The sequence below is a fragment of the Oncorhynchus gorbuscha genome, linkage group LG09 (assembly GCF_021184085.1).
Source record: "Oncorhynchus gorbuscha isolate QuinsamMale2020 ecotype Even-year linkage group LG09, OgorEven_v1.0, whole genome shotgun sequence".
NCBI classification, from domain to species: Eukaryota; Metazoa; Chordata; class Actinopteri; order Salmoniformes; family Salmonidae; genus Oncorhynchus; species Oncorhynchus gorbuscha.
The window spans coordinates 39523982-39545983 of NC_060181.1; the positions used below are offsets into that span (position 1 = coordinate 39523982).

At 44.3% G+C, this 22002-nt stretch overlaps 1 protein-coding gene across 1 annotated transcript in view; it reads right to left on the bottom strand.

Annotated features, from left to right (window-relative positions):
- The window catches only part of LOC124043568 (glutamate receptor ionotropic, NMDA 2D-like), a 56520-nt gene extending 35019 nt beyond the window's left edge, over positions 1–21501 (bottom strand). The window contains exons 1-3 of the mRNA XM_046362281.1: positions 21176–21501; positions 6581–7194; positions 933–1199 (exon numbers count right to left, since the gene is read on the bottom strand). Of these exons, the coding sequence (XP_046218237.1) occupies positions 933–1199; positions 6581–7126 (813 nt within the window). The 5' untranslated portion in view covers positions 7127–7194; positions 21176–21501. The remainder of the gene's footprint in view (positions 1–932; positions 1200–6580; positions 7195–21175) is intronic.
- Positions 21502–22002: the final 501 nt, after the last annotated feature.

The following is a 22002-nucleotide window of genomic DNA, read 5'->3' on the forward strand; positions in this document are numbered from 1 at the left end:
TCAAAACAAGCTCTGGGCGTACTGCCAAATTGCAGCTACTGCTAGAGAGGACTTGTACAGTCCGCCATTTGCATGAACACAGAAATTGGTTTACAGAACAGCACATGAATAGAACACAGAAATGAGTTCGAAGAGTAGCACAAACATAAAAATTCCATTATACACCTGTCTAAAGAAATGAACATGAAAATGACTAGATGATTAAGAAGAGGGAATAAAAGGGTCCCCAGTGGAGACCCTGTGGTATAGTGGTAACACGCCCACTGCTAGCACATATACAGTTGAAGTCGGAACTTTACATACACTTAGGTTGGAGTCATTCAAACTTGTTTTTCAACCACTCCACAAAGTTCTTGTTAACAAACTATAGTTTTAGCAAGTCGGTTAGGACATCTACTTTGTGCATAACACAAGTCATTTTTCCCAACAATTGTTTACAGACAGATTATTACACTTGTAATTCACTGTATTACAATTCCAGTGGGGTCAGAAGTTTACATACACTAAGGTGACTGTGCCTTTAAATAGCTTGGAAAATTCCAGAAAATTATGTAAAGGCAATGCTACCAAATACTAATTGAGTGTATGTCAACTTCTGACCCACTGGAAATGTGATGAAAGAAATAAAAGCTGAAATTAATTATTCTCTCTACTATTATTCTGACATTTCACATCCTTAAAATTAAGTGGTGATCCTAACTGACCTAAGACAGGGAATTTTTACTAAGATTAAATGTCAGGAATTGTGGGAAAACTGAGTTTAAATGTATTTAGCGAAGGTGAAAGTAATTTTACGACTTCAACTGTACATGCCTGGGTTCAATCCACAGCATTGGTTCTTCCTGTGTCTCCCCTCTCCATCAGTATCTCCATCTGCTTCTGTACCATAAAAAAGTACAGCAAAATATTTTTAAAGGCTGTAGCCGTCTCACCTGCGCCTCGTTCTCCTTGAGCAGCCTGCGTGTGCGCGTCCCTCCCGGGTCGTCGGTGACGTTGAGCATGACCACGCCCTTCTTCTCCCAGCCGATGAAGGATCCGTCAGTCAGGCCCTCCACCATGGCCAGGAAGTCCTCGTAGCCGTGGTGACGCGTGGCCACCACGGAAAAGGAGGTCCAGTCGAACTCCTCCAGCACCTCGAAGATCACGTCCAGCTGCATGGCTGTGGAGCAGGTGAACTGGAGGTAGATGGAGCCGCTCTCCTGGGGGAGGACAACAGGGATAAAACGGTTTGTTAAAGAGTGAAATGGATTTTTCAGGACCCGGAGAGGGACAGAGAAAGAGGTCGCAGTGAACTGTCTACCTGAGGGTTGTGTTCAAGTGGGAAGACGTTTTTTTTTAAGCTGAGCGAAATGGGGAGGTGGTATGTGAACAGAGTTATTTTTCTACTATTGCCTCCTGAAATATGTATATATTTTTTTACATAAATAAAAATATTCCAGGGGGGGACATGTTACCAAGAAAGAATTGAGAAAAAATATTGTTATTTATCTTTTAAAGTGCTAAATTGTTATATTATAGTCAATGGGTACAGTAGCAGAAAGACTTAGCTTCGGCATCCAGGTGTCCACTGCAGAGGACATTTCTTGATAACCTCTTATTTTAGCTCTTATTTCACATGAAAAAAAGTATTACACGGTCCCGACAACTCACTGAACTATTCCTGAGATATTCACTTACTAGAAGCAATTTGAATATCAAACTCACAAAAAGTATAATTTATAATTACACACACTTCTTACAGAATTTCCATAAAATGTGCTAATTTTCACAGCAGCAATTCTTCTAAGAACCAGGAAGAAAAAATTGTCAAGGTCACATCCCCATACATGTGATACCATTGAAAAGCCCAGAATGTCCTCTCAAATGGACAACAGGACTTAATACAGTGGCTTGTATGGCCTCAGAGATATGGACCAAGAACGGATGTCCACTAGAGAGGACACAAATGAATTGCTGTGTCTCAGGAGGATAGAGGAGGAATCAAGGCCTCGCATTCACAATGAGTCTCTGAGCAGGAGTGCTGATATACAATCAGTTTAGCCTTTTAGATCCTAATGAGTACGATACATGGACAGGAGAGACCTGATCCTAGATCAGCACTCCTACGCTGAGACGCTTTATGAATACAGTGGAGTCCAGTGTTGTGTTCAATAGGGAGAAAACATTCTGAAACGAGGAAGTAGTATCTCAACGCGTCATACAAGAGCACAGATTCGTCCTACTGAGCGTAGTCCATGTTAAGAGTAATGTCAAATAAGAATGACAATGTGAGCTTAATCCTACACGCACTGCAGTGGCTTAGTCATGATGGGGGCCTATTTAAACGTTGGTTAGAAAGATCCATTAAAGTTGTGGTGCATCAACTTTCTTACCTATTCAGGGGCTTACAATCATGCCATAGCAATTATACCCCATGGTTAAATAGGCCTAGAACTACACAATGTCTATGGGTAGTATAAAAACCCTTCTACTGCTGCTACCCTCCAGGTAGACTCCTTTCAAAGCTTCCTGTTGTCAGAGTAACAACTACACGCGCTTGTAGTAGTAGTCTTAACCCAAAGACATACCACGCAAACATCGATATGGCCATTTGAATTGGGTTCCAGTCTCAATAGCCTTCCTCCCTTTCTTGTTTTTTTCCCCTTTGTCTGTCTTGTGTAGACATGTGACAGGGTGAAGTCTTTCCAGTACAGTCCAACAGTATGTCCCAAATGGCAACCTATTCCCTTTACAGTGCACTACTTTTGACCAGAGTCTTATGAGCCCTGCTTAGAGGTAGTGCACTATGTAGGGGATAGCGTGTCATTTGGAACACAGCCAGTATGTCCCTGTGTTTTGATTTGATTTGGGGGGTTTTGAACCAGATGTGGGTTCAATTAAATGATTCGCTATTCACCGCGCCACCATGTCCATGTTTTATCTTTACCTCTGCATTGTTAGAAAAGGCCCCATAAGTAAGCTTTTCACTGTTAGTCTACATCTAACAGTGAATCCTTTCATTTGATTTGAAATTCTGTATTGTACTGTAGGCCATAATTGTTTATGAAAAAGACTAGCCTTCCTCTCCTTGTCTCCTTTCTTTCATCGGCACTGATCTGACCAGATTGGACAGGTAAAAGTGACATGAGGAAAGCCTACAATTGTCCAGTTCTTTTAGATTAGATTTGGATAAGAACAGATGGAGGAATGGAAGACAGTGTACTGAAAGGTTTAAGTAGAGGGTAAGGTTTCTAGACCCTTGTACATAAGACAGACAAAATAACAGAGCCAGAGATGGGCACAAGATACTTACAAATGTTTCTTGTTAGAAAATACAACCTATCAAAGTAAAATGCAAAATACTTTTGTCAAGTAATGTATTTCAATAAAATACGTGCAAGTAGCCCCATTAACAACAACAACATTCTCAGTAACGATTACGGAAATGTTTTACTTGCTATGACTTTGATGTGCTTGTTTATCTACCTCAGCTGAATGTACTGACTGCTGTGAGACGCTCTGGATAAGAGTGTCTGCTAAACGACCAAAATGTGCATTTGTACAAATGAACACTCGCAAAGCACATTGGGTATTGTATTCTAATGAGCTCTACTCCCAAACAATTAGTATTGTAATTAAATATGGCCTTGTTTGTGGGCAGAGCTCATGAGAATAATACCCAGTGTGTTATGCGAGTGTTAATTCTTTCCATTTTTGGTCATTTATCAGACACTCTTATCACACCCGAGTGCCATCAGACTTCTGATACCGATGCAGCAAATTTGGGGTGATGGGGGGGGGGGGGACAAAATTGTGAACCGCTTTAAAAAATGGTAGAAAAAAGTATTTTGGTATTGTCCCAAACTCGATCCCGTGGACCGCAAGTAGTACACATTTTGCCCTAGCACGACACAGTTGATTCAAATAAACAAATATTGATGGTTAGTTGATTACTGTGCAGTGCTAAGGTAAACAAAATATATATATGTGCACTACTCTAAAGTATCTTGTTACAAAATACATTGGATTGTACATCAGGACAGTTACTCAAAAGTCATTTCAATATGTATTTCAAATACATGTAACGGAATTGAAGCCTATCTCTGAACTGGGAGATACAATTTAGAAGGAACTATGCACTAAGCATATGTAAATGACCCCTGTTGAACTCACTCACTATAATACATTTTTTCAGAGAGCTACAGTGCATTCGGAAAGTATTCAGACCCCTTGACTTTTTCCACATTTTGTTACATTACAGCCTTATTCTGAAATTGATTAAATGGCTTTTTTCCCCTCATCAATCTACACACAATACCCCATTATGACAAAGCAAATGCTGTATCTCAGAAATGTTTGCAAATGTATTAAAATGATCAAGTGTAATATCACATTTACATAAGTATTCAGACCCTTTATTCAGTACTTTGTTGAAGCACCTTTGGCACTACAACCTTGGCACACCTGTATTTGGGGAGTTACTCCCATTCTTCTCTGCAGATCCTCTCAAGCTCTATCAGGTTGAATGGGGAGCATCTCTGCACAGCTATTTTCAGGTCTCTCCGGAGATGTTCGATCGGGTTCAAGTCCGGGCTCTGGCTGGGCCACTCAAGGACAATCAGAGACTTGTCCCGGAGCCACTCCTGCGTTGTCTTTCTTGGCTGTGTGCTTAGGGTCGTTGTCCTGTTGGAAGGTGAACCTTCGCCCCAGTCTGAGCGCTCTGGAGCAGGTTTTCATCAAGAATCTCTCTGTACTTTGTTCCGTTCCTCTTTCCCTCGATCCTGACTAGTCTCCCCGTCCCTGCCGCTGAAAAACATAACCACAACATGATGCTGCCACCATCATGCTTCACCGTAGGGATGGTGCATTGTTTCCTACAGACGGTGCATTGTTTCCTAATGCTTGGCATTCAGGCCAAAGAGATCAATCTTGGTTTCATCAGACCAGAGAATCTTGTTTCTCATGGTCTGAGAGTCCTTTAGGTGCCTTTCGGGAAATTCCAAGCAGGCTGTCATGTGCCTTTTACTGAGGAGTGGCTTCCATCTGGCAACTCTATCATAAAGGCCTGACTGGTGGAGTGCTGCAGAGATGGTTGTCCTTCTGGAAGGTTCTCCCATCTCCACAGAGGAACTCTGGAGCTCTGTCAGAGTGACCATCGGGTTCTTGGTCACCTCCCTGACCAAGGCCCTTCTACTCCGATTGCTCAGTATGATCGGGCAGCCAGCTCCAGGAACAATCTGGTGGCTCCACACTTCTTCCATTTAAGAATGCTGGAAGCCACTGTGTCCTTGGGGACCTTAAATGCTGCAGACATTTTTTTTTGGTACCCTTCCCCAGATCTGTGCCTCGACACAATCCTGTCTCTGACCTCTACGGACAATTACTTCGACCTTATAGCTTGGTGTTTGCTCTGACATGCACCGTCAACTGTGGGACCTTATAGAGACAATCAAGTTGCAGAAACATTTTACGGATGATATATGGAAACAGGATGCACCTGAGCTCAATTTCGAGTCTCATAGCAAAGGGTCTGAATACTTATGTAAAGAAGCTATTTCTGTTTTAGTTTTTTATATAAACTAGAAAACATTTCTAAAAACGTGTTTTCGCTTTGTAATTATGGGGTATTGTGTATAGATTGACGGGAAACCTTTTTTAAAATCTGTTTTAGAATAAGGCTGTAACGTAACAAAATGTGGAAAAAGTCAAGGGGTATGAATGCTTCCTGAATGCACTGTGCACAATTAACAAAGCCAAGTGAGACTTGAACGGAGCCTCTAATTGTCGAAAGGTTCACAGTTGGATATGTGTACAAAAATAGGTTAAGCATGAAATTATACAATTGGGTTTGAGAAGAAAGACTGATTAAAGGTGCTAGGCAAAAAGTCCTAAATGGGACTGCGTGGCCAATAAGCACATAAGTACACTTAGACAGGATGTGCCATTGAGAGAGTCTCTAAAAGGTAAGGTTGTGCAACCACTCTCTCTGTTGTCTGTTTCATCAGCGGCTGAGTTTGACCTTTGGAGACCAAGTGTTGAACCTTGCCAGCAATCAGTGACATTAATTGTTCAATTATAGTAAGTACTCGGCAGACACAAAAAGCAGCAGGACTGTGGCCCTCGAGAACTGAAGTAGTGTTCTCCTAATCAGACCACACTGTATACAGCGGGCAAACATTGTTGCAAAGATCAAATCAAATTGTATTTGTTACATGAGCCGAACACAACAGGTGTAGACCATGAAATGCTTACTTTACAAGAACCTTAACCAACAATGCAGTTCAATACTAGTTGTATAAGGACGACGTTTTGTGAACATCTTTTGAGCAACCAGATAGCAACCAAAATACAACGTCTTTCCCCATGACGCCTCTTTATCTGGTTGTAACAGAGACCAGATGGTTGCAATCTGGTTTTATGTCTTCTCAACCAGAAACCCAGTTTACAAGCAGAAAATGAAGACGTCATGTGCCATATTAGTAAGGCTTCAAACACACAGTAACTCAGGACTTATTGTGGAACATTCAATTATTCTGCCACGACAGAATGGTTGATTACTTGAAGTCCATTAACAAGGGAAAGGTCACAGCCAGGTAGTTACCTGTGGCTCCCTGCCCAGGCCGGCCCCTCCTCCCACGGCCACAACGGGCACTCCAGTCTGGGCCGAGACAAACTCCATCATGGGGGCCAGGGGAGCCTGGTTGTGTGGCGGGGGCCTCTCCTCCTCGAACACCAGGCCCTGGAGTGGCGTGGTGGCCAGCAGCTCACACAGCTGCAGAAGAAGGCTCGCCGGGCTGCTCTCGTTCACCGTCAGGTAGATCACGTTGGCCGGGCCATACTGCGTCATCACGCTGTCGCCCACCAGAGCCGCCGACGCAGACGCCAGTGTGGCAGATGCCGACACCGTAGCCAATGACGACGAGGCCCCCCTTCCCTGAGGCCCCCCCGGGCCGCCCGCTGCGCCCGTTCCCCCAGCAGCGGCCGTCTCCGGGAGCAGGGAGGAGCCCGAGTGGACCACAGCGATGTTGACTACGCCCAAGTCCCTCTCTCTCTCCCGGGGGCGGAGCAGGAGGGGAGGGGAGGAGCGAGCGGGCCCCGTGCAGGCCAGGACGGCCAACAGGAGGGAGAGGACAGGCTTGGCCGCCATGGGGGAGGGAGGAGGGGGCGCAGTTTGGTGGGCGGAGGGGTGGTGGTGGTTCACAGGCGAAGAGGGACCTGAAGTGGAGAGGGGAGAAGAAAGGATAAATTAGTGAGGATAGGAGCAATAATACGCATAGAAGTAAGTAGGAGCTGCAGTGGCGAGGGATACTATTGAAAAACTATCAAGAGGAAGAGAGGGGGAAGTTTAGGCGTAATGGGAAAAGGGGTGCTTTCCACTGTGCCTCATCTACAAAGAGCAGGTTTCAACAGGGAAGGGGAGAGAGAGAGAGAGAGAGAAAGAGAGAAAGAGAGAGAGAGTCGCAGTGGGGCAGAGAGATTGCGCTAGGCGGGGGGGATGAAATGTGAAGGGGAGGCCTGCATCACCTACCATACGATCGATCAACATCAATTAAGGTCAGTGTAAGCGTAAAGCCAAGTACAGTGAACTACAGAGGAACATAAGCTCACTGCTTAGGGACTAGAGTAGGAGTGCTCACCCCTTGAACTCAACCCTCCCCCCTACGGGATATCAGAATTCATTACCCCAGGAGCTGATTCATGGTTCGGTCCCACACCATTGGAGAGCTTTAAAGCTATAGGTATTTGCAGCCATAAACCACCAACGGGTACTGTACATCTAAACGGACTGGGCTAAATTACAATACAAATCAAACTGTGGCAGAAGGAAGAGTTAAGTCGAGGTAGGGGTGTGTGTGTGTGTGTGCACATTTTTTTTTAAACAATTGTGGTTGAGGTGGGGTAATGCTCCGTGCAGTCGAATCAGGCTATGAGACTGTACGCGAAACGTAAGGAGATGTAAAGCAATGAATCATTTTGAAGTCGCTTAGCGTGCCAACCCCTCCCCCCCCCATCCCCCTTCCTTCTCAACCCCCCTTTCCATTCACTCTCTTTAATTAACCCTCCCTCTCCCCTTGGGGCACACACAAATACACACAGTCGAAAAAACTCTCTCTCCAGATCACTAACGTGCAGAGCAACATGCATACACAATCAGCATCTGGCCATCCGTCTCCTAGAGCCTGTTATTTCTCCTAGCGTCCGTGGCTATAATGTCATTGCTTTGAACCAGAAGGCTTACTGACGTAATGTTCTCCTCACACCCCCAAACCAACAGCTTCTTCCTGCCTTGTTCTCTCACTATCTAATTCCATTTTCGCAAACCCTCCTTTTGATGCCGAGTCATCATCTGAGGAAGAAATGCACAAAAAAAGGGGGATCACAATGAAGTGATCAGTTTGGGGGAAAAGGGGGGGGGACAAACACAAATGAACCGTAGCAGTCGTGGAATAGAGAGAGCAAATATAGGAGTGAGCCAGTGAGCCAGATAGCCACAGTGGCTGGAAAGTGAAAGAGAAGGCAATATAGTAGGGCTAGAGGATATACTGTATCTAGGGGACGGTAGTAGAGGGAGGGTAGAAAGAGAAATATTTAACACTACCCTCAATATACCATTCAGACAGAGCCAGACCTCAGCCCGAATGAGTGAAGAATGGCTCACCGAACCCGGCCTGTTGCATAATTAAGGTGGATATTACTACTGCCTACCCCAGTTAAGCCTATGGGCAGAACCTGCCATGAAACCTAATGGCCTCACCCTTTTTCACAGGGAGAAAGACTCTTGAATATGTTTCCCCGATACAGCGCAAAGGGCAAGTGGCTGAGTCCAGTACAGACTGTATGAAACCAGTACAGACCATACGAAACCAGTACAGACCATATGAAACCAGTACAGACCGTACGAAACCAGTACAGACCATATGAAACCAGTACAGACCATATGAAACCAGTACAGACCATATGAAACCAGTACAGACCGTATGAAACCAGTACAGACCGTATGAAACCAGTACAGACCGTATGAAACCAGTACAGACCGTATGAAACCAGTACAAACCAGTACAGACCATATGAAACCAGTACAGACCATATGAAACCAGTACAGACCATATAAAACCAGTACAAACCACACAGGTTCTGCACTCAGTTCAAAGGGGATACGGCTAAATCCAGTAATCCGCACGACAAACCATACATACGGGTTCAATCATTCCAGGCTAGCATTCCATCCATTGTCCCTAACACCAGTCGGCTTGTGTTGTCACTCCCCAGGCCTCTCATATCCAGGAGTTGTGTGGTCTTCCACTGGCATATGGAGTGCATTGTTTGTTGCCTATGTTAAATGGGCCCTGTGGTATCATGGCTGTAGAGTGGTATAGGGGTTAGGGAAATGGCGTTGGGAGAAGATGATTAGAATACAGGTGAGAGTTGCTGTACGCTGTGGCTCCCCAGAGATTACTGTCAAACACACGGCTGTATGAATGGATAATGAATATCCTGGCCTGCATGAGCAGTTGCAGCGGTAAATACTGGACGGAACTCTGTAGCCACGTTATCTATCCAGACATTAGCATAGTGGGTTTACATCCTTGAACTCCTCCTCCCCATATCTATTTGTCTTGGTTGTCAACGGCTTACAGTCCTAATAGGTTTTACAACATGAACGGATGTCCTTATGTTTCCCCTCCAAAAAAAAAAAAAAAACCTGCATCTTGTGTTGACGGTCGTATTGCACGTTCAGCTCCAACATGAATCTTCTGTGATGATCATATAGCATGGTCAGCTCAAAACGCTCTCCGGGAAAACAAGATAACCGGTGGCCATTAATAACTGCACTGCCCATGAAGGAAACGGACGGGCAGAGCCCACAGACAGCGTGATCGTGTCCGGTCTCTCTTTCTGGCCGTCTAAGTGTTGCCAGACTCTCTGCTCTTGTCCAGAGCAGCACAAGGGCTTATGAGGAACTGTCTGTCCCTGTCTTACTCCAAACGGCATCCGCCGGCACTGTGGCACACCATTAGCAGGAGTGTGATGTACAGTCAGATGTGCTCAAAGCATCTCATGACCCGGAAGTCAGGACCCTCCCTAATAAGCTTAAAGGTGACTTGACTAGCCCCCTGACACACAGAAGGACATTCACACACACACACACACACACACACACACACACACACACACACACACACACACACACTCGCGCGCAAACACACACACGCTCTTCATACCCACACAATCGTATACACACTCGCACAGAGTAAGTTTCAATTCCGTTTTGTCAAAGCAAACTGCTTTTCAAGGCACTCCGTGACTCCATGTCTGACAGAATTGTAATTTCACGTAGTTAAAGACGTGTTCCTCCTGCTACAGCATCTACTGTAGGTACAGCTCGATGCACTTGTAATATATACATTGTCAGACAGACTGGCGGTTACGATATTTATCTTATTCTATTTATATATATATATATATATAACAACCTTTTTTTTTGTAAAACAATTCCCTCGAGGTGATCTGTCTTGTCTCCAAGGAAGTCCCAGGAGAACAACGGAAGAAAAGCAGGGTTCCCTGAGCTTTAAGCGCGTAAACATACCTCGTTTTCTTTCGCAAAAAAAAATGTACTCCAATTCCCTCACACTGAGCACAGCAGTTAGTTATGCAACGCTACTTTTAAAGTAGTTAAGACAAATGGTCTGAAGGGTTTGCCTGGATGAAATACAAATCATTACTTCACGCACTAGTATTTCTCATTACATTTTGCACCAAATAAGGACACACAAGAAGCAATATTCATCATTTCTTACTGATTTTTGTGGCTGTAAATAAAGAACATCGCATTCCAATTTATTGGGGATGTGATGCATTACCTCACGCATCGTCTTTGCATGAAAGTCATTTGGTGGTGGAAATTGTACTGGGAACAAACCTTGCCCCATAGCACTCTGCATACAAAGGAGCAATATTATTTCTATCAATAATTGCTACTCTAAAATACATATCACGTTACATTTGCTGAGGGTCATTGGTGACATTCTTCATTCCCCATATGCTGCGGCTATGGATGGTGGGAGGGGAAGGAACCAATGAATGCTGTCCTGCTCGGAGGAAGCACTGAGGTATGTAACAGTGTCTGCTCTCTCCGCAAAGAAGTCATCAACAGGCTAACCGGTGACCTTGCTAAGAATGTTTTTAATAAACATGACCTTCATGAGATTTAAAGAGAAGCTGCTGAAGGGAGTTATGGGTAAAGGGGCAGAGGGTGATCAGATATATTTTTCCCAGGAAATGACAGGGGAAGAAGGAAAGGTAAAATCAGGCAAGTGGGAGAGCGAGAGGGGTGCGAGGGGAGGTGGATAAGACGAAGGAGAGACATGAGGACAGATCAAGGACGGTGGGTGAGGGGGGGGGATGTGTGCCCAGTGGGTTATAAGATGCTGAGGGTCTCTTGCTCCCCCGACCCCCCCCTTGGTATGTTCCTTCTGCCTCTCTCTTTCTCTCTTTCTTCTCTCTACCATTCCATCTATCTCCCACTCCCTCTCTATCTATCCCTGGCCTGTCCCTCTCTCCCGCTCCTATCGATCACACTCCCCTCATTTGTTTCTCCTTCTCTCCTCTCCTGCCTCTCTTCCCTCTATCCTACTCCCTCCCCTTCCCTTGTGGCTCCCTCAGTCTGTCACACGCTTCTAAGGGTTTCATGTCTCCAGAGTCCCATTTGGCCAGGCCTAATGAGTTGGTATTTAGCTGGCTCACGATCCTCAACTTTGACCCCAGGGGAGCTGGCGGATTACAGGTCTCCGCCGGTGGGTGTCTCGGTTGACACGCCACAATAAAGAATCAACAAAGGTGCCTATCTACACGCCCCATGCAGTGCCACCAAAGATGAACGGCCTGTTGCATTCCCGGGCACAACGTAAACCCCCCCAAAGACTGACCTTATTGTTACACAAAGCTTTATGAACAGCTTTATTAAATCCATGTGTCTGACAGTAGAGCCATCTATTTGAGGTATATTTATGTAAAATGCCATGGCTGTGGTTTTGTGGTTTGGTGCTAAGGTGGAATTAAAGTTGTTGGAAGGTAAAGAGAGACAAAGAAATTGGCAGGGTCTGTACACAAACACACCTATCGCAGGGAAAGTACACCTGGGAAGAACGAAAGACAATAGAGAAGAAAAAAACGAATCTATACCAGAGACGACACACACACACACACACACACACACACACACACACACACACACACACACACACACACACACACACACACACACACACACACACACACACACACACACACACACACACACACACACACACACACACACATAACTCTTTATTCCAGTCTCTATAAATTGTCTTCCTCTTATGCCTCATTCAGCTCCCTCGCTCTCTCGGTTCCTCTCTCTCTCTTTCTCTATTCCTAGACATGTTCTGAACATACTGTACTGGGTTTTGAGCCAAAAACCTGCCTCTGTGAAAAAGGTGCACAGACGTATTCATCGGCTCTGTCAGACTCGTCCAACCAGCTGCCAATCAAGCAACCAACCAATAAACCTGCCTGTCAGTAGAACTGACTAAGAAAAAGAAAAAACACAGCTGATCCGAGATGTGTAATCATTTGTGTTGGTCGGTGTCGTCGAGTAGCTGACTGAAGCTCAATTGCTCTCCTTAGAGGAAGCGAAATGAAGACAGACGTTTCCAGTTGTACTGGTACAAGAGGCTGCGTGTGGCCTAGCAGGTCGAAGCAGTGACTTCATCAAGCCAAAGTGTGCAAATGAAATGTCAATTTACATTTGGACGAAGGGGATTTACGATCAATGCCGTTAGCCAAATGTTAGCTCTCTTACGATAAGGGAGACGGAATTTACGACCCGATTAAAACGCAATGTTAACAGAAAGCAAACCAATCTGTTCCACAGTGTTCTCAACAACTATTATCGCTAGTATTATTTAGAGAGTATCAGCCCCACCATCGTCAAGAATAGAGACTCTCCATACCAAACTGTTTGCCCAAGCTTTAAAAAACAACAAACAATAACAATCAAGGTTGGGGTCTCCTGAATGCATTTGACCAAGACGACCCCCCCCCCCCCGAAAAAAAACCACGTAACCTGAAGACTTTGGAAAGAGTGCTCAGCTCACAGTAAAGAACAAATATTAATTCACAGGCATTTTTTTTGGTTCATTATCGTGGGACATTATCAGGTTTTGTGCTTTAGAAGTAGAGTAGAGATTGCAACACCTACACTATAGCCATGATATACCACAGGCCTGTTTGCAATGGATAGATACTGGCTGGTTGCACTGTAGATATGCAACCAGTCATACAAGAGGCACCATTAAACACCCGTTCTGGGAGTCACCGAGGCAAAGAAGCTCGAGTTGGTTGTCATTGAAAAGTCTTACTAGCTACACACAGCCGATAAAAGCAGAACAGGAGCATTAATGAATGTTGAAAAGTTCATTTGAACATTAGATACATCGGCTCCCAGATAGGCTTGTGTTAAATGAGACGGCGCCTTCTTTGGCCAATGGGATCTGATACCGAGAAGGACTGCCTTTAGGCCTACATTTAGCCTCGCCTACTGTAGGCTAACTGACTAGGCTACGGAGCCAAACGGCGACATTAGAGCATTTGGAATGAAGATGTGGCTCCAGAGTTTCGGAGTGGCCTTCAAACAGGGTCTGGGTGAGTCGAAGGTGAGGTTCCCGATCACATTGTTCTGTCACGTACGTTCAGGCGGTCGTCTTTGGATGCGACCTTGAGGCAGACCCCCACCTCCAGCTCACTCCTTTGACGTTAAATCGGTTCGAAGGCTTATAATCCCCCCCCCAAAAAAAAACAATTCAGTCAGGAAAGCTGAGAAGGTCTCATGGTGGTTTCCCTGGGTGTAGCCAAGCCAACCAACAATTTCACCACCATCACCTTGACCACCATCACCATGGAGGAAAGGCAGGGCCACTTGGCTTGTCGCTAAAGAAGGTGACGCTAAAAATGGCCTCCTTTCCTCCGCTAAGCAGAACAGGTGACTTCAGTCCAAGGCCCCCACTAACATACCTAACAATGTCATGCAGCCAACAACAAACCATTCGTTCATACACAAGTGACTAAATGAAACACCTCAGACTGAGTGCAATTCTCAGGGATGAAGAATGACTTTAGCAAAGGTGTACTCGATATGAGAGGACATCCTGCTTTCTTTTCCTTGTCTGTGGTAGGGTTTGTGTTCATTAGGCACCAAACAGTAGAAAACAGGCTGAAACAGGAAGGAACTACCTGGACTCGTTTTCTGTTGCTTGAAACGTTTTCCATCGTGTGCCCTAATGAACACAACCCACCCCTGCCTGGAATTTGGAAGCACAGAGCTGAATCCTCAGGTGACACTACAGGTGCAGCCCTCCTCCTCTTCCTCCTCTGTCTCCTACTCAGTGGACCTGAACTTCTGAGTGTCACATTACTCTGGTGATTTACTGTGACAAGTCCCCACAAGTCGAGAGTTACGCAGAGCTGAAACAACTGTCTGAAAGAAGCCTCCCCCTGAGTGACTTGGGTCTGCCATTGTCAGATTTGGTTCTCTACATAAAAGGGTTCCTCTGGGATAACAGTCATTCAGAGGCCATGATATCAGATGATGACAAAACGGTAAGATGTGTTTCAACATCCTTCCCGGATGAAATGGAGCATTTTGGATTAGCCCTAGCTCCACAATGGGTTTCACTGGGAGAAAAAAAAAACGAAATTAGAATGTGTGGACTGTTGCATATTGTGTGTGTGAAAATTGATGACACGTGAAACTAGGTTCATTATAGTCCAATAGCAAATCCCACCCGCTTTCATGCACACATGTCCAGTCCAGAATAACTAACAAAAGAAAACATGTCGGGTACAATGTCATCAACTGAACAAGGAGTTTTTGAGCTCCAGTCAAGATTCCATATTGTCAAGCACTTGAGAAACCCCGAACATGGAAAGTGTCCCTTCAAGACTATCTATCGCATAATGATCAATAAAAAAAACCTGTTTCAACTTGCTCTAGGATAGAAATAAAAGGCCTACAATATGAGTTGTCACAACAATCAGAGTGTGCCCACGGACCGTTTAAGGATGCAAATGCTATTGAAACATGCCACTAGCCTACAGATCAAGCATTTACTCAATATACACCAGTGGGGGTCGGTGCCGTTTATGATGAGGGAGGACCATTTTAATTTTCATGAGCACGGCCTTGTTTCTATTCCAGCATATTGGATGACTGTCATTCATATTCCATTCACCCAGCTCAATGTAACATCGAGAGGTTTAGGCTACTCCTGTACATGATACTCGAAATTGGCCCTTTACCCATCATCAGGTTTCTACAACCTAGCCTACGAATGAACGTTTTACAATGTAGGTGGCACAGGTCGAGAGACATTAGAGTCATCAAGGTGACCGATGGTGACACACATTCAACACCACCTTGCACACTCTTGCCTGCATCTAGTTCATCTAGGTTATAATCATTACTCCAACAGTTGCAAACGAGAGTTTCTATTGGACAAATTCAGGTGTGTTTATCCCCGTTTCATTTTGTTTGCTTCCATTTAAGAAACATTTTTTTTTCAACAGAATCGGCAGAATTAATATCCACATAGCCTGAAAGGGTGTGTTCATAAATTCACTCAGAGTGAACTCAGACTTCGCTGTGGGCGTTTGTAAATTCAGAGAGCTGTCAGATTGTACGTTTGTAAATTCAGAGCGTTTAGCTTTCGGAGCGTTCAGAGCACACACTGGACTCTCTGGCCGACGTGTAGGGTTGATCCGAGCATCCTGACCTCAAAACGTCAGTGAAGAACTTAAGTTAACTGGCTAAAGTTGGCTAGCTTGCTAGCTACTTCCAGACACAAATTAGAGAAAACCTCACTCTGTCCATTTTACTCGCCCTAGCAGAGCTGGTTAGGCTGTTTTCATGTTATCTAGAGTGTTGGTGACCGTAACTGAACTGCTGGCAAAAAAATAAAATTACGTTATTTTGCCGACATTTACTGGCACCGGTCATATTCAACGGGTGTTGCGCGTTCGTAAATTCATCAGTTATTCTGCATTCGGGCACACTCAGACTAGATGCTCTGAAATCAGAGTAGATAGCCAGAGTGAACGATCCCATAAACCACATAATCACTTTGCTCGTTGTATGTATAATTCCTTCTTACATCTACGTTCTCTCCTCCTCTGACCTTTACCCTTTGCTTGTGGACTTCAATGCACAATACAACAGCTGTCTATTATCAGGGGGGGGAAACCTTTCCAAGCCAAACTTTCCTACCATAACTGCTACACACAGTCTACATCGTTTTCACTAGATTAAGGTCATAGTCAACATAGCTACTAGAACTAACGCATTAGTTAACCCGCTACAATCATGCAGTACAGTTTATAGCAAGCAGTTAGTTACACCGGTGGGCTCCGGTGGCAATAAATGAATAAAAACAAAAGGCTTACCTTGACTTGGAAGAGTTCCCGTGTTGGATAGCCATAGCCAGCTAGCTAACATAGTATTCCTCTCTGAACCGGGTGTTTGAGTAGGCTAAACTACCTAGCTACATTTGCTAGCTAAGTAAGTGAAAGTTTAAAAAATAAATATATATATATACAGTGCCTTGCGAAAATATTCGACCCCCTTGAACTTTGCGACCTTTTGCCACATTTCAGGCTTCAAACATAAATATATAAATATATATTTTGTGAAGAATCAACAACAAGTGGGACACAATCATGAAGTGGAACAACATTTATTGGATATTTCAAACTTTTTTAACAAATCAAAAACTGAAAAATTGGGCGTGCAAAATTATTCAGCCCCTTTACTTTCAGTGCAGCAAACTCTCTCCAGAAGTTCAGTGAGGATCTCTGAATGATCCAATGTTGACCTAAATGACTATTGATGAAAAATACAATCCACCTATGTGTAATCAAGTCTCCGTATAAATGCACCTGCACTGTGATCAGAGGTCCGTTAAAAGCGCAGAGAGCATCATGAAGAACAAGGAACACACCAGGCAGGTCCGAGATACTGTTGTGAAGAAGTTTAAAGCCGGATTTTGATACAAAAAGATTTCCCAAGCTTTAAACATCCCAAGGAGCACTGTGCAAGCGATAATATTGAAATTGAAGGAGTATCAGACCACTGCAAATCTACCAAGACCTGGCCGTCCCTCTTAACTTTCAGCTCATACAAGGAGAAGACTGATCAGAGATGCAGCCAAGAGGCCCATGATCACTCTGGATGAACTGCAGAGATCTACAGCTGAGGTGGGAGGCTCTGTCCATAGGACAACAATCAGTCGTATATTGCACAAATCTGGCCTTTATGGAAGAGTGGCAAGAAGAAAGCCATTTCTTAAAGATATCCATAAAAAGTGTCGTTTAAAGTTTGCCACAAGCCACCTGGGAGACACACCAAACATGTGGAAGAAGGTGCTCTGGTCAGATGAAACCGAAATTGAACTTTTTGGCAACAATGCAAAACGTTATGTTTGGCGTAAAAGCAACACAGCTCATCACCCTGAACACACCATCCCCACTGTCAAACATGGTGGTGGTAGCATCATGGTTTGGGCCTGCTTTTCTTCAGCAGGGACAGGGAAGATGGTTATAATTGATGGGAAGATGGATGGAGCCAAATACAGGACCATTCTGGAAGAAAACCTGATGGAGTCTGCAAAAGACCTGAGACTGGGACGGAGATTTGTCTTCCAACAAGACAATGATCCAAAACATAAAGCAAAATCTACAATGGAATGGTTAAAAAATAAACATATCCAGGTGTTGGCCAAGTCAAAGTCCAGACCTAAATCCAATCGAGAATCTGTGGAAAGAACTGAAAACTGCTGTTCACAAATGCTCTCCATCCAACCTCACTGAGCTCGTGCTGTTTTGCAAGGAGGAATGGGAAAAAATTTCAGTCTCTCGATGTGCATAAACTGATGGAGACATACCCCAAGTGACTTACAGCTGTAATCGCAGCAAAAGGTGGCGCTACAAAGTATTAACTTAAGGGGGCTGAATAATTTTGCACGCCCAATTCTTCAGTTTTTGATTTGTTAAAAAAGTTTGAAATATCCAATAAATGTCGTTCCACTTCATGATTGTGTCCCACTTTTTGTTGATTCTTCACAAAAAAATACAGTTTTATATCTTTATGTTTGAAGCCTGAAATGTGGCAAAAGGTCACAAAGTTCAAGGGGGCCGAATACTCTCGCAGGGCACTGTATACAGTGTATTCGGAAAGTATTCAGACCCATTGACTTTTACCACATTTTGTTACGTCGCAGCCTTATTCTAAAATGGATTAAATATATTTTTTACTCATCAATCTACACACAATACCCCATAATGACAAAGCAAAAACAGGTGTTTAGACATTTTTGCAAATGTATTAAAATACTTAATAGAAATACCTTATTTACATAAGTATTCAAACCCTTTACAATGAGACTCGAAATTGAGCTCAGGTGCATCCTGTTTCCATTGATCATCCTTGAGATGTGGTAAATTCAATTGATTGGACATGATTTGGAAAGGCACACACCTGTCTATATAAGGTCCCACAGTTGACAGTGCATGTCTGAGCAGAAAAACAAGCCATGAGGTCGAAGGAATTGTCCATAGAGCTCCGAGACAGGATTGTGTCGAGGCACAGATCTGGGGAAGGGTAACAAAAAATTGCTGCAGGTCCCCAAGAACACAGTGGCCTCCATCAATATTAAAATGAAGAAGCATGGACCTAGAGCTGGCCGGCCATCCCAAACTGAGCAATCGGGGGAGAAGAGCCTTGGTCTGGGAGGTGACCAAGAACATGATGGTCACTCTGACAGAGCTCCAGAGTTCCTCTGTTGAGATGGGAGAACCCTCCAGAAGGACAACCATCTCTGCAGCACTCCACCAATCAGGCCTTTATGGTAGAGTGGCCAGACAAAAGCCACTCCTCAGTAAAAGGCAAATGACAGCCCGCGTGGTTTGCCAAAAGGCACCTAAAGGACTCTCAGTCCATGAGAAACAAGATTATCTGGTCTGATGAAACCAAGATTGATCTCTTTGGCCTGAATGCAAAGTGTCACGTCTGGAGGAAATCTGGCCCCATCCCTACGGTGAAGCATGGTGGTGGCAGCATCATGCTGTGAGAATGTTTTTCAGTGGCAGGGACTGGGAGACTAGTCAGGATCGAGCGACTGATGAACGGAGCAAAGTACTGAGAGATCCTTGATGAAAACCTGCACCAGAGCGCTCATGCCCTCAGACTTGGGTGAAGGTTCACCTTCCAACAGGACAATGACCCTAAGCACACATCCAAGTTTCTGTATGTCCTTTAGTGGCCCAGCCAGAGCCCAGACTTGAACCCGATCGAACACCTCTGGAGAGACTTGAAAATCGCTGTGCAGCGACGCTCCCCATCCAACCTGACAGAGCTTGAGAGGATCTGCAGAGATGAATGGAAGAAGCTCCCCAAATACAGGTGTGCCATGCTTGTTAGAAACTCCCCAAATACAGGTGTGCCAAGCTTGTAACGTCATACCCAAGAAGACTCAAGGCTGTAATCGCTGCCAAAGGTACTTCAAAAAAAGTACTGAGTAAAGGGTCTGAATACTGAATGTAACTGTGATATTTCAGTTTTGAACATTAATGAGGGGGGGGGGGGGACCATTTAATCAATGTTAGAACAAGGCTGTAACATAACAACATGTGTAAAAGGTGAAGGGGTCTGAATACTTTCCAAATGCACTGTAATATGAAATATAGCTAGCTAGCTCACGCTCTCTCTTGCTTCTCCTTCATTTTGAAATTAACTATTGTCTTTCTCTCTCTTTGAGTCAACTACTCACCACATGTTATGCACTGCATTGCTAACTAGCTGTAGCTTATGCTTTCAGTACTAGATTAATTCTCTAACCCTTTGATTGGGTGGACAACATGTCAGTTCATGCTACAAGAGCTCTGATAGGCTGGAGGACGTCCTCAGGAAGCTGCCATAATTACTGTGTAAGTCTATGCAAGGTGGTGAGACCCATGAGCCTCCTAGGTTTTGTATACCCAGAGGAGGACAGAAGTGGTACCCTACAGAGTGCTGCTGAGGCTACTGTAGACCTTCATTGCAAACCAGTGCATTTTAATAAATTATTTGGTGATGTGAATATATTTTGTATAGTTTTATCTAAAAAGGATAACTTTTTTTAATGTTTCACTATTTTTATTTTTATGAAATGCATTGAGGAGAATGGTCCTCCCCTTCCTCATCTGATGAGCCTCCACTGAAATACACACATCAGTGCAAGTAGGATAGTTTGCCTAAAGAATTCTGACAAGATCAGAGCAAATTACCTTGTGCACAGCTCAGAATTGCAATTCAAAGAGCTGTCTCCCAATGAATATAGTGGGGAGAACAGCTGACAGATGGGTATTGGGTACATACAGAAAGCTCCAGGATTGATTCAACATCTGAAAGCTGTCTTGGGCAAATAGCAGGAGATGTGGCAGGGAAAAGGCTACAAAGTGTTCTCCCTGGACAAGAAGACAATAGAAAGGACAAAGGCACACATGCGCATAAACCGACTTCAAATGAAGGCAATGTGGTCGACATGGCATATTAATGAGGAATGGTTTTGTGCCCAGATGCACATGCGGATTTTGGTGAGATAAGAAAGGTCCACATTTCTTTCATCACTAATGTAAGTTATGTGTGGTGACTCAGAACGTGTGTGTGTGTGTGTGTGTGTGTGTGTGTGTGTGTGTGTGTGTGTGTGTGTGTGTGTGTGTGTGTGTGTGTGTGTGTGTGTGTGTGTGTGTGTGTGTGTGTGTGTGTGTGTGTGTGTGTGTGTGTGTGTGTGTGTGTGTGTGTGTGTGTGTGTGAATAAAATCTCGTGCCGGTGTGTGTATGTACAGTAGGCTATGCATGTGCAATGTGAGTCTGGAAATAGTCAGAGCTCTTAGAGTGTGCACGCGCATCAATGACAGAGGGGTCAAAGTCTCGCGCACCGGCCGGTTGTCGCCTATCCATCAAGCTAGCTACCCATGCGAGTCGACACATATATAGCCTCGGGAAACGCTACGCCACTATTCCGGTCCCCGTGTATAACATTCAGCCGAATTTGAAGGGCAAATCTTGGAATACTTCTTAAAGAAAACCTAAACATATCAGCCTCACAGCAAGGAGTAAAATACTCACTGTTTTTCAGGAGCCCGACACTCTCTTCTCCCCTCGTCTCTCCATCCACAATACATCCATTCCTCTTCTGACCATATCCTGCGGGTGATCTCCCGATGTGTAGCCTATATATTGAAATGTTGCACCGATACACAGTGTCGAGCTTTTCTGTACTCAGCGAACCTACATGTTGCTGACTACCTCTCTTCCTCCCTCTTTCCCCTCTCACCAGTTATTTGGTTAAAATTCCGTATATACGCCTCGTCACCTAGCAACCTCTCTCTTCATCACTCCCGCGACACGTGTTGAATGCTAAACTTGTCGTTGTGGAACATTTTTTCACGAAGGAGTAGATACACACTCAGTGGTGTATCAGTATGCAATCAAGATATTTATTAAAACTCTCTCTGCCTGTCTCCCTCCCTCCCCTCTCTTTTCCCCCCCTCCCCTTAAACCCATATGTAAACCTCTATCCCTCCTCCCTGCTCCCTCATCTCCTCTCTCTCTCCAAGCAAAAGAGAAGCCAGTTCATAGCCTACCTTTAAAAAAAAAACACTAAAGATAATTCAAGCCTCGCGTTTTGCGGTTATGTTTGTCCTAAGGGAATACATGATAATTGCTATTGTGAGTTTATAATATTCAACTCTGGGCTGAACTTTTTCACTGCAAGGCGATTTTGCCACTTGAAATGATTACACACAGATAAAGACCTTAATAATGCATATGTTAGAGATACACAGATAAAGAACCGTGCTTAATTACTGTAATCCTGTCTGCATTTATCTGGTAATTATTTGATATCAAAATATTAGGCTTTTGCAATTGTTCTACTTCTGAAAGCAAGTACT